We start from the raw sequence: 12,724 nt of genomic DNA on the forward strand, positions 1-12,724 counted from the left end.
GCGTAAATAAGCAATTACTTTGCATCTTCATCAGGAATCTGCAGACGAAAGCGCATCAATATATACAAATCACATGGTCGCTCCATAAACAATATTACCTATATTCTTACATCACTCAGCACGTGATCATCAAGTTACACTCATCAGCGGCATCAGACGGTTAGCATTCAGTCAGTCAGCCTTCGGCGTGCGCAAAGCAGCACTGCACCGGTTCCAAATCAGAATGAGAAAATAGACAACCCTTACCGGCTACCACTGTCCAGTTTATCGGTCCCCACCACCGTCTGACCTGATCTCATCCTCTCTTGGACTCTCAGAAATATTAAAGCTACTCTAATCGATCCTCCTGCATTAATGTTTCTTTAACTTCACGTCCAAAAGCATTTCTGGCTCCCCTCGGTTTCCATGTGAGAACTGAGAAGCGATAAGCGAATATTCGGTCACGTGGAAGCTCCCTCCCCCGTCACAGTAACATCATTACCCTTTCAAATCTTCAGCAAGCGTTAAATAAAAAGGCGACGCATTTGGTAGTTGAAACTATTTAAAGTTTGTTTTAAAAACACAACTTTTCTTCTCGATGGAGACAAAATTTTAAAAAATAACAAATAAAATCGACGAAAATTGAAAATTTAGAGATTTTGATAAACATATGCATGCGGAAGCGTACACTACTATTCTCATTTGACATCATAAAACACTCCGACTATGACACGTCAGCATACTTCAAAGTCACGCTGGTGACGATAGATTTGCCCCTGCCCTTCCTCCTGCTGCTGCTGCTGCTGTAATTGTTGCTGCCTCAACAGTTCCTTTTGCCTTCGAAGCTCCAAGACCTTGCGATGCGAATTCGAGTGCTGAGTCAGCACAAACGTCGGGCTCGAAGCTGGTCGGTATTCAGGCACGAGCCGACCCGACTTGTAGCGTACGCCACACGCGTTACAAAGAGTCTTAGGGCCGAGAGGTCCCGTCCGCCACTGTGGCGTCTTCTCCGATGCGCAGTGCGTGCACCTCCTCACTCCGCCTTCTGGAATCGGCGACGATTGCCGGTGATTCTCTCGCTTCTGCTTCGAATTTCCAGACTCAGATTCGGATGACGTCCAGTTCCACGTGGTCGTGTTAGCTGCCGAATTTGTCGCTTTTGAACGCTTGCTTCGTCCTCTTCCTGATAATGACGTGTCTGATCGGACGATCGTTCCGGCAAGGGAGTTTGCTGGAAAGTCCATGCAGGAATCGTCTACGAACTGCGACAACCACTCCAGCTCCGCCACGTCATCACTCTAATGAACTCAAAACAGTGTGATTAAATAAAAACAAAGAGAAAATGAATCAAGTTTTTAGAGGAATATAACTTACGGGGACACAGAGGTCGCCTGTGAAGTCAGAGGAGGGATTAAAGGAGTCAAAAGACTGGTGTTGCGCCTGAGGGAGGTGGTCGGTGTCGGAGGCGATGGCGGTGGTGTTTGCAGTGGCGGCGGAAGATGAGGAGGTGAAGAGTTCGTCGTTGGAGAAATCAAGAAGGTCGTCAATGCGAAACAAGTCTTGAGTGGTAGTGTTATTAGAAGGGAGACCGTAGATATCCATTCGGTTGTGGAGTTAAAAAAATAGGCGTCGGTGATTGGGGCTCAGCTCTCTAAGTTTGTTGGTAGAGAGTGATCAGAGAGGACAGAGAGGGGGAGTTGATGAGTTGATTAATATTGAAAGGCCGGGCGGGGGGGCAGAGGAACGTGCAGGGAGTGACCATGCAGTTGCAGCAGTAGTGAGAGAAGACACCACTCACTGAGTCACACTGTTTCTTTAATCTATTTTCTCTCTCTCTCTCTCTCTCCAGCACACTTACGATTGGATATACATCTCGTATGCTGCAATGCAGTATGTATAAAATTTTTAAATACGGCATTTAGGATGGTCAAGTGCATGGATGGTTTCGTGCTATCATGGACAAATGGCTCCACATGCACAACCTAACTAAGTTATTATAGGCATTTTTCATGCCTCCCTCCCTCATAGGCCTTTTTTTTTTTTCTCCTAACCCTTTTCTCGGCGATCAAGTATTTTTTTCCTTGAGATAAATAACTACGTTGGTTGATTAGAAACCAAAAAATAGTCATCTTCCATGATTTTAAGTAGATATTATAATATAACATTACTTTTGCAAAAAAAACAAAAAATAATAATCCTAGCTGTAGTCGTCGGCGTTTCAAACATGAATCCCGTAACAACTAATACTAAATAATTGAACTGACATAAATAATAGATTATATAAATGTAGATAACTCCAGCAAAAAGTAAGCAATAAAATACTTTTGGACCTTCTGCCAAAGGTAATAAATTTCAAGTTTTGATATCATTCATGTGCATGCATTGGATAAAATACAAGTTATATCAATTGAAAACCCCTCACCATCCTTTCACGAGAAATACTCTTTCTGTCTCCCTCGAGGGCATTGCATTATTTTCGCTCATACAAGTTGCTGAATTTAATGTTTACCACAAAAAAAAAAAAAAAAAAAAGCCCTTATCCCATTGGGTTGGCGTCGGTGAAAAACGTGACCGTGGAACTCAAATAGCCATCAAATGTAGAGGAATAGAAGAAACCAAAAAGAAAATGTTATCTTCTTTTGAAGTGAAAATAATCCCAACCCATCGGCCTTGGCCGGTACAAAATGAAAGTGTCCGCGATCGAAGAAACTTCCTAATTTGCCAGTTGCTGCACTCTTCAGTCATCACTTGTCCGGAAAAAAAAAAAAAAAGCGGGACACGCGGAGTCGTGGACGATGACAGACACTTGGTGGACCCCACAATCACACGTCAAATAAATTAGGAAAATAAGATAAACACTGAACTCGTAAGCCGTAACGCCAAAGTAGGAAAGAAAAGTAAAAGGCAGAGTGAGAGAGCCGTCTCTGTGTTCCGTTCTCAGTTTTTACAATTTTTAATTAATTACCCCTGACGCTGACGCCACCACGTTATTCAGTTAACAGAAAGAGAGTGAAACAAAACGAAAATTGACTTTCGACCGACAACTTTTTCCAGCTGTTACTTATTTAGTATAGAGCTATAAAGACTACATCAGAAGAAAAAATAATTAAATTTGGGCAAACCCACATATAATTAATAAGGGAAGGCACCAGGCACGTGTTGCAAGCAGAGGTCGGTCGCTTTGGTAGGCGGTGGGATTATTGAGTGAAAAATAGTACTAACCGTACGGTGCGCCTTCGCTTTTTTTCGAGGTACGGTACGTTAATCTCTTGATTGATTTGATTGATCCGTAGCCTTTGAGGCTTTTTATATGGGTAATCCTCAGAACCTGTACTGAGAGCCAGTTGTGTGCTAAGTTACGCACAGCAACAGTAGTGAATTTACACATTTCCACCGATGGGTATTGTTACTGTACGTAGGTGTATGTTACATTAAACGTAGCATAAGAGGTCCCTTTCACTTTGAGAAATTAAAAAATATGCAATCACACGTTCCCTCAAAGTAAAAATATATCAAACTTCTGGGGAGGTATTTGGAAAAACATTTTAGTAGCCAGCCTAAAAATTTCATTAACGTCGCAGCCTCAACTTGCAGTCTTTTATTCTCCCTCCCCTTAAGTAAACAGAGGCTGTGTTTGGCACCCCTAGCACTACACCACATTATAACCTTATATTATATTAAATTAATACAATATTGTATTTGGCAAAAAATGAACTTTGTGGGGTTTGTCGTAATTATACCTCATTGCATTAGAATAGAGAGAAAATACTTTCTTCTTCACGATCTCACCCACAACCACAAAACAAATCTTCCCTTCGCAAAACCCAAAATAAAACTTTTCTCTCAGACTCACTCGTCTTTCACTCAGATTTTTCTCACTTCTCCTTCAATTTCTCAAGAGCCAAACATAGCATATGCCTTGTCAGTGCAGCGGGAATCACTAAGCGAGTGGTGTAGTTGAAGCGTCTGAATCTCTGATTGGAGTTAAGCGTCATTTGAAGTTCGAATAGCAGCGTAGTGTGGCAGTGGTGCTGCGGCAAGATTCGAATAGATTCACGTGCATATTTCTTTTTTCCATTTAGGTTTCGAGTTTAAATTATTCAGTTGATGACTCTATAAAGTCCAGAAAAAAATTATAATAATAAAGTTATAAAAATAATAATCTGGAAGTGCAGAGGAGTTGATGTGAGAGAGAGTGGTTAAGTGGTTAGTGGAGATTGTAGTGTTGAATTGTTGAATTTAGGAGATGGAATAAGAATTATAAATCTATATAGATTGTGGTGACTTTTTTACAAAGATAAATAAATAAATAAAGGATGCAAAGAAGGAGATTGAGTTCTGAGATGGTAAAAGAGGGAGATAAGAGATAAGGATGATGTGTGACGTGTCAAATTTTTGTTTATTGTCTTATAATTTATTTTACCATTTATTTTGTGAAATAAGCAAAATATGTTCATGTTGTTTTGTAATTCATTACTCAATTTGTTATTGAAAAGTTTAGAGTTTCTTAGTTTCATATGTATTTAATGAAAAATTATGATATTTTTTATATTTATATTAAAAATTAAGTAAAAAATTTTAAAATTTAATACTTCTATAATTAGTATTTTTTTAAGTACAAGAAATATTGTTTGGAAATATATAATATAAATTAATCACCAGAAAAATTAATACAATGCAACGTAATGTAGCACCAAATATAGTATAATTAAAAATTAATACAATATAATGTAATTCCAAACGTTGTATAGTGTTATTATAATATAATGCTAATGCAATATAACATAATACAATATAATAGCATTAAAATAATAAATACAATACAGTGTGTCCAACGTACTTAAATTATATTATTCCCATGATAAAAGGTGAAAAGTCTATCTTTTTATATAGGTTAATTTTTCACCACATCTAAATATTTTAATAAATTTTAATACACACCCAAAAATATACTTTGTGCCCAAATGACTATTTTTTTTAATTAGTTAATGTTTTATGAATAACTAGAAACACAAGAAGAAAATGAAACTAAATACTGATCAATTAAGGTTAAATTGAATTGAATTTAACAAAAATAAAATTATGAACGAAAAAATCCATTAAATGAAGCTAAAATCCTAGTTAAATGAAAAAAATTAATAACCCGTCTTTAACAATAATTAACAAAGAAAAAAATCATTAAAATAATTGAAAATACATGATCGTTCCATCACTTCTCTGTGGAAACAGTATCTCTCGTTTGCTTCAATTTGTAATCTTCCCCACCAGCTTGTATTTGACTCCCGCCCAAATTCCAATAAAAAAAGGGTATGAACAGGAAAGAAATTGGGAATTTTTAGAAATTTTTTATTACTCATACTGGGAAGTTACAAATGAATCCATGAGAACCACAGCCCTTTAAATGCAAATAACGCTACTAATTAATTCCACAAAAAAACACTAATATTCCATAATTCCTCAAATTCCCTAATTCTTGCTATCAATTCCCAAATTGATACCCACCATTAAATACTTGGCCACCATCTACAAACCCTAACAACCACCACCGCCATTTACAAACCCTAACCGCTGCCACCATTTACAAACTCTAGCTACCACTGCTAGCCAACGGTTCACAAGCTTAGCCTCCAGCCAACCAAATCCTCGTATGTCTATCAAATATATTTAAAATAAACCATATGTCTATCATTCTATCTAACCATAATATTTTTCAAACACACACAAATACCAACTAGCCACTCATCTGCTACAGCCGCGTCCTCATCTTCGTCTTCTTCGTCTTCCGCCGTTGCCAAATCCTTCTTTTTCTTCTTCAAGTTGTCTTCTTCTTCTGATCTCCCCGTTCGTTCATGAAGCTGCCGCATCTTCACGCTGCCGTTCCTGTCCCGCCACAATTTTAATCTGTTATATTGTGTTAATTATTAGTTAATTTTTTATGTTAATTGTTAAATATAAATACCTTATATGTTAATTAGTTAAATTTGTTTGATGGGATTATGAGAAATTTATTTGTTATTTAGTCAGTTTTAGGTGGATTTCAGAAAGGACAAATTCAGGGTAGGGTTTATAACCTAAATTGAACCGAATTTATAGTCCAACCGAACCGATTCAGCTTTAAATTTATAATTTGACTGTCGTTTTGGTTGAATTTTCTGACCCAAATGAATTGTAACTCAAACCGTAATGCAGTTGGTCCGGCCAGATCACAAAGTAGTTCACCCATGCCCAAGTGAAATGGAGAGCATTCGGAATTTTATCATGTTTAATGTTTATTTTAAATATTCTTCAATGAGTAATGTTCGGGGGTGAAATTGCTCTCGTTACATTTGCAACATGAAAATATGCCTTATAGAAAATTGACAGACCTAATTTAATGGCTGTATTTTAAGGATCATGATTCTCTCATGATCTGATCATATTCTAAGCAAACCAATTAATTATTGATTGGTTGTTAATAAATAAATAAGAATAAAAAAAGTTAAATCTTACCCATACACTACTACTAAAAGGCACATGGCAGAAGATATTTAAAAGATCAGTATAACTCAGATCAGGAGAGAATCATGTTCCGTATTTTAAAGTCCTTTAACTTTTAGGGTTCGGCCCTTATTGTTTATTTTATTATCATTTTGGCCACATAAATGGTTTTACCGGACGAAATTAATTTCATTTGAATTACATTCACGACAACTGCGAAATAATCTCTCTCTCTCTCTCTCTCTCTCTCTATATATATATATATAAAGTTTTTTTTTTTGGATTACAAACGGAAAACAAATTATATTCCTATTTTTGGATTTTCAAAATATTAATTGAAGGCCTTATAAACTCACTTACTTTTTGCATTTTTAATCCGCTCAACTTCCTTTTGACAAGATTAGATAATTCCGTGATTAGTTCATAGCTTCAACATTTAGGAAACGTTGTGTGTATATTATTATTGTGAGGATAAAAATCTCATCTTTAGTAGTCACAAATTTTTGAAGGGATATTATCAAATACCAACTAATATTTTTTGATACATCATTTTACTACTAAGATTTTCTGACAACTAAATTTTATTGTATAATGTTTCAGTTATAATCATTTAACCATCAAATAGTTAAATTGGTTTAAAAAATGATGACATTTCAAGAGTATTTAAGGTAGCTCAATTTGATAAATTTAAACAGCTCTAGGATTGGCAACGGGACAGGACAATCTAGGATTTATCGATCTAGATCCACAACAACTATGTCTCGAACAGTAAATTATTGACAAAAAATATCTCGATCCTGGCCCGTTTGGGATCCCCGATTACCCTAATGATATGAGTTTTTTGTTACACAATATAGATTATGTCATAAATGATATGTTATAACCAATATGTTATATATATTATTTATCAAAACGACTTGTCATATACGTATGACCGACATATTACATCTATGTGATTTTAAAACCGACTTGTCATATGTTTTTGAAAACCCAAATTTCAATACCATTAGGATTCTAATTGAGATTTTCAAACATTGCAAGCTCCCTCTCGAATAGTGAATCAGGACAAATTTGATTTGAATACCGACCCGAATAGTAAATTGGAATAAAATTTTGTACTGAATCCTGTTCCAAATAGATTGGGATCCTAAATCCTAATAGAAATTCGAGGAATGCTGCCAACCCTAAACACTAAACAGTAGTATTGATTTTATAGAAAACGGAAAAGGCATGTACTATTTTGATAATTTCCCAACGAGCAAGGTGATAAATTGATAATTTTTGAATAAAATATTACAATTATTTAGGATTATTAAATTAAATTTTGTAATTGACATGTACTTATTAATTGACTTAAATAGCTAAACACAAATGTTAAATATCTTAATATTTGCAACTAAGTAAAATAATTATTTATTTTTACTAAATTCATTATTATAATTGATTTGTATTTTTTAAAAGTAATATTAATATTAATATTAATATTAATATAGCATTAGCTTCTTATGTCATTTATTTTTAAAAGTTTTAACATTGAAAATATTTGATTTTATAGATCTTTGATTTTTGGAAATTATTGTTACTTTAGAGAACAAAATTATTTCTCTACACATGCAAATAGTTTAAGAGGTAAAATACTCTTTTAACAAAAATCCTGTTAGGTATTCTTTTATTTTTAGACTACTGTAATATATGTGTCGATTGTAATAATATATGTACATAACATATAGATATATGTATGTAGGTAGAAATGTATGCATGCATTAAGCATGGATGTCACTTTCCATCATTATGCACCGTAATAAGTAATTCTAAAAATGAAATATTAGTAAAAAAATCACATACATTTTTTATTTTTTTACATTTTATTCATAAAAATGTAAGTAGGAAAAATTCGACAAGATGGTGCATTAAATGAGCATTGTCGGTGGACATGGGTCGTGGGGCCCAAGTTGCGTGAGAATATAAAAAGGAAGAGGGCACCTCCGAGCTCCGGCACATGGGTAGCGTCAAGCATTGGAGACCGCTCCATTGTATTATTACATAAATTACGATTCGTAGATTACTTCAAATTTTCGAAAAAAAATTCAGAAAATAATATGGAAGTGCCAGAAGACATAATCGCTTGCACTATGCCACCATCTAACAAATATTATCAGTGCGAATAACTAATATAACTTTTTATTGATTCTGGACTAAAGATCAATACTAATATAACTTGTATTGATTTTGATTAAAAAAATTAATAAGCATATGGTTTATATTGGTCCCGGATTATAAATCAATAGCCATGTGGTGATTTATACAAAAAGATTGGAGCAAACTAATAATGATCAAACCCAAAAATATTAACAATAAGTAGTAAGTGATTACTAATAAAATCAGATTAGTGAGAACTCATGTCCAAACAAAAATGATTATTGAATCTAACATCATAAAATCAAACGAACTAAACAAATGGTAGAGACTGAGATCTAGATTGAAATTTCCACAAATTCGACAATTTTCCGTCCATAATTAGAAGCTAAAAGGATCGAGAAAAATGTCTTTTGGCTAATTTTTCAAAACAAACACTGACTTGCGCGTCGGATTACCTTTTATACGTACAAGCCTGGATGCAATTCGTGGAATTTTTTCAGAGATAACACTTCACTTTCAAAGTTCTTGAGGTAAACGAGTATAATTTTCTGATTCTTTGTTCTCTAATTGCTTTGATTACAAGTGAAAGTTTCAAGGACCTTCAATATACAAAGGTGGTTTGTTTGAAAAATGTTAAAATTTTCTGAAATGAATGACACGACAATAAACAGGCTGGATTAGTATTTAAAATTATTGACACCCATAATAACTGGATTGGATTCAAATTGACTTAAATTCGACGGGAACAAATTTTCGCGACCTGTTTGTTTTGCCAGATTGGTGTGTAAATAAAAAGCTAATTAGTGCCGGTTTTGTTGTCTACATAGCGCAAATGATTACACATGTTTTTCACGATTGCTTCTGATCTTTAACAATGTTTCAGACAAGAAATCATAATTAATAAAAAAGTATTAAATAAATATTAACGTTTCTTTTTTACTCGAAAGGGAAAAAAGCAACAAAGGCATGGTTGAGATGATTTTCACATTTTGATCGCAGCGAACAACAAATACAAAGTAATTTCGATGATAGAACCGACTTTCGAGCGAGAAAGTGTAAATGTCAATCAAGGCGCCTTTTCTCTTTCCGGAAGTTCAATTAAGGCGTTTATCATTGGATGTTGCATTTCCATTGCAAATTTAACGGATTACAAAGCTAGACGTCGCCGTTTGGTTGGGTTGGTCGATCGAACAACTCCACTCATATTTTAAAAGAGAAAAAACTGTCTTAACTCAAATTTAAAATAAAAAATTAAAACTCTTATAATATTTTTGTGGGAGTTTAAGCCACTACCCTCACTGTTACGAGGGAGTGATTCTATTCACAGTCGAGTGGTTAACAAACCCAACATAATTACCGCATCTTAAACTTGTTAGTTTTGCATAAAATTTTTAATTCAATACTGTTCCAGTATCAAAAGTTTATTAAAATTGACAGGACAACTCTGTGACTGAAATGATTAACCACCATGTCCTTAAAAATTATTGGTTCAAGACTTCAAGTCTTCTTTTAGATATGAAAATTTATTTATATGTTATTTTCTCAGTTTCTGATTTCTGAAATGGATCCATCTTTAATAAGTGGAGATAAATTTCAACAATTTTAAATTGCAACAAACCTATATCATATTATACTAATAAGCATATTTGTAATTGTATTATCTAATATAATATTAAGAAAAAAAACATATAAAAGTAATAAAAAAATTTTTCATCACAAGAAAATTAAAATAGTACTACACATTTTAAATTTTTTTTATCTTGAGTACTACACATTTTAAATTTTTTTGATCTTGAACAAGATATGACATTTAATGACATATTATAATTACTTTACTTAAATCTTATTAAAAATTATCATCCATTTAAAAAGTGACATATTTCATACCACATTATTTATGATGAAATTTAAAATTTAAGAGAATCCTCCTAAATAAAGGGGTGGAGCAACTGCCCCAAATGGATCCATAATCTAGCAAAACAAAGTAATTGTGGAAGTCAATGAATGGAGTAAGAATATACCATGGTTGCACCAGTTGCCTTGCCAATGCGTCGCATATCCTCCTTCAGAACACATCTAATAGCAATAGCCCCAGCCTCCACAAAGTGCTGGGAGGAAATAGAAGAAAAAACATATTATAATTTTGAAAAAACTAGGCTCACACACAAGTTACTCACAGGATAAACAATGAGCAAAAAATAAGGCACACAAGTATAGCAATCCAATCGTATGGTCATCCAGAGCATACTGTTAGACCACCTATTCGTTTTACTTATTCTAGAAGAAAGATTGGAACCATGTGAGGGATTAGTGGGTCAGTTATAAAAGGATATTTAAGTAATAATTAATAAGGGGGTTAGTCAGTTATTGATGTATGTCTGTATTCAGTTTCTGATGGGTTAGTCAGTTACTGATGTCTGTCTGTATTCAGTTATTTGTGTTCAGTTATGAGGGCATCCTAAGGGATTCTTATAGGGTAAGGAGAGTCAGAAGAGGGTGTGTATCAATTTGTTGAGAGCCTTGCTCTTGGGAGAGAATCCAGGACTCTCGAAATTCCTGGAAGTGTTGTAAGGTGTTTTATCCGCTGTTTTCACAATAAAAACTGATCTGGAGTATATTTCCAGATTTCATAAATTTACCAAGTGTAACACTTACTCAAGCAAAAAGTCACTGATTTCACAATTCTCATAGATATTACATTTCCCATAACATTATCAATTTTGCAGGCAGAAATAGTTCATTTGAAAATAATTCTTGATACAACACCACAAAGCTACAGGCATGATATTCGCAACTGCTAAGTATATAACAAAAAATAGTCACACAGCTAGGCAAGGCATAGCCAAACAAAGTGGGAAAAATTAAAATCAGAAAGGCTTGCCTTCTGTGCCATATCATCAATGCCTTTTGTTGTCAGAACAACATTGGCTCCAGCTTTCAGAAGTTTCTCAATACGTTCTTTCACCATATCAGCTTCTCTGTGAAGGAATCTGTATCATTAGAGACAGATTAAGTGATTTTAATATTGAATTGTAAGTATTATATATGAATTTCCCTTTGATATATTCCAGAACATCAAAAGGAAACATTATATACGAGAAGTTTAACTATCCATTAAGGAAAGGCAAATTAAACAAAACAACTGTAACTATAACTCGACTGCTGCTTGAAGACAAGATACAGTATTCACAAGCAAAGGGAACAATAACCAAAGTAACTGAACCATCCAAGCTATTTGCAGTTCAGACACCTCAATTTTTTTTCCAGTCTTGCACAGTCCAGCCATAAGTCCATAGTTGTTTCTTTCTAACCTGATAAGACAATCTTCAGTTTTATTATAATGGTTAAATAATGGAGGGATAGACCACACTATCACCATGCATTCTCCAAATATCTATACATATAAGCAAAACCAATCAAACTGGCTGTAATCAGATGTTACATGTTTTAGTAGAGTGAGCAGCAAATTAGAAACAAGGTTGTGAAGTACAACCAATTCTCAGATCACCTTTGACAAATTTTCTCAAGCTCTCTGGGATTGGTAACTAAGACTTGGACACCCAATTGTATTTTTGTCTTCTGGAGATTAAAGTCAAGACAGGCAATTCTTGGAGGGGCAACTCTCAGAGGCATTCCCTGAGCAGCACGACCAGTGTTAAGAGCATACCCATTTAGCAAGTAGCTATCTATGGCACTTTTCACATGTGCTTTCAAAATATTGATCCCCTGGAATGTGCAGAAAGCAACTACAGTACTATAACTTTTGCAATCAAAGCAACACCCATATATATATAAAACCACTAGTAAAATAATGGAAAAGGGAACTCCAAGAAAAGTTATTTAACACATCTTTCAATCCCATAATGATAATAGGATCAATATACAAGGTTCTTACAGGCAATATATTTGAACAATCAAAAAATACAAATCTTAATTGGGTAGTTGACTTCCCTTTGTTGATTAGTCATCTTTACCGACTGAACTGTATCTACCAACCTAGACAGAAATTAAAACATTAATTACAATTAAAATAAGTAATAGATAATAGAGATTAATGTTTCTTTCTTTTCTTTTCGGTTAAGATAAGATATTGATAGATGTTGCAGTAATCAATTCAGTGTTGGGGAAA

The 12,724-nt window shown here is 34.2% G+C and overlaps 2 protein-coding genes across 2 annotated transcripts in view; both read right to left on the bottom strand.

Moving 5' to 3' along the window:
* Positions 1-611: 611 nt before the first annotated feature.
* Positions 612-2,011, bottom strand: LOC18047164 (GATA transcription factor 4). The gene is made up of 2 exons (XM_006445275.2): positions 1,354-2,011; positions 612-1,277 (listed from the first exon to the last, which is right to left on the bottom strand). The coding sequence occupies exons 1-2, from the start codon at positions 1,579-1,581 to the stop codon at positions 714-716; spliced, it is 792 nt and encodes a 263-aa protein (XP_006445338.1). The 5' UTR covers positions 1,582-2,011; the 3' UTR covers positions 612-713.
* Positions 2,012-10,543: 8,532 nt separating this feature from the next.
* The window catches only part of LOC112100029 (T-complex protein 1 subunit alpha-like), a 5,688-nt gene continuing 3,507 nt past the window's right edge, over positions 10,544-12,724 (bottom strand). Inside the window, exons 7-9 of the mRNA XM_024187605.1 lie at positions 12,104-12,321; positions 11,477-11,585; positions 10,544-10,703 (exon numbers count right to left, since the gene is read on the bottom strand). Of these exons, the coding sequence (XP_024043373.1) occupies positions 10,593-10,703; positions 11,477-11,585; positions 12,104-12,321 (438 nt within the window). The 3' untranslated portion in view covers positions 10,544-10,592. The remainder of the gene's footprint in view (positions 10,704-11,476; positions 11,586-12,103; positions 12,322-12,724) is intronic.

This window comes from Citrus clementina, unplaced genomic scaffold, assembly GCF_000493195.1.
Source record: "Citrus clementina cultivar Clemenules unplaced genomic scaffold, Citrus_clementina_v1.0 scaffold_3, whole genome shotgun sequence".
NCBI classification, from domain to species: domain Eukaryota; kingdom Viridiplantae; phylum Streptophyta; class Magnoliopsida; order Sapindales; family Rutaceae; genus Citrus; species Citrus x clementina.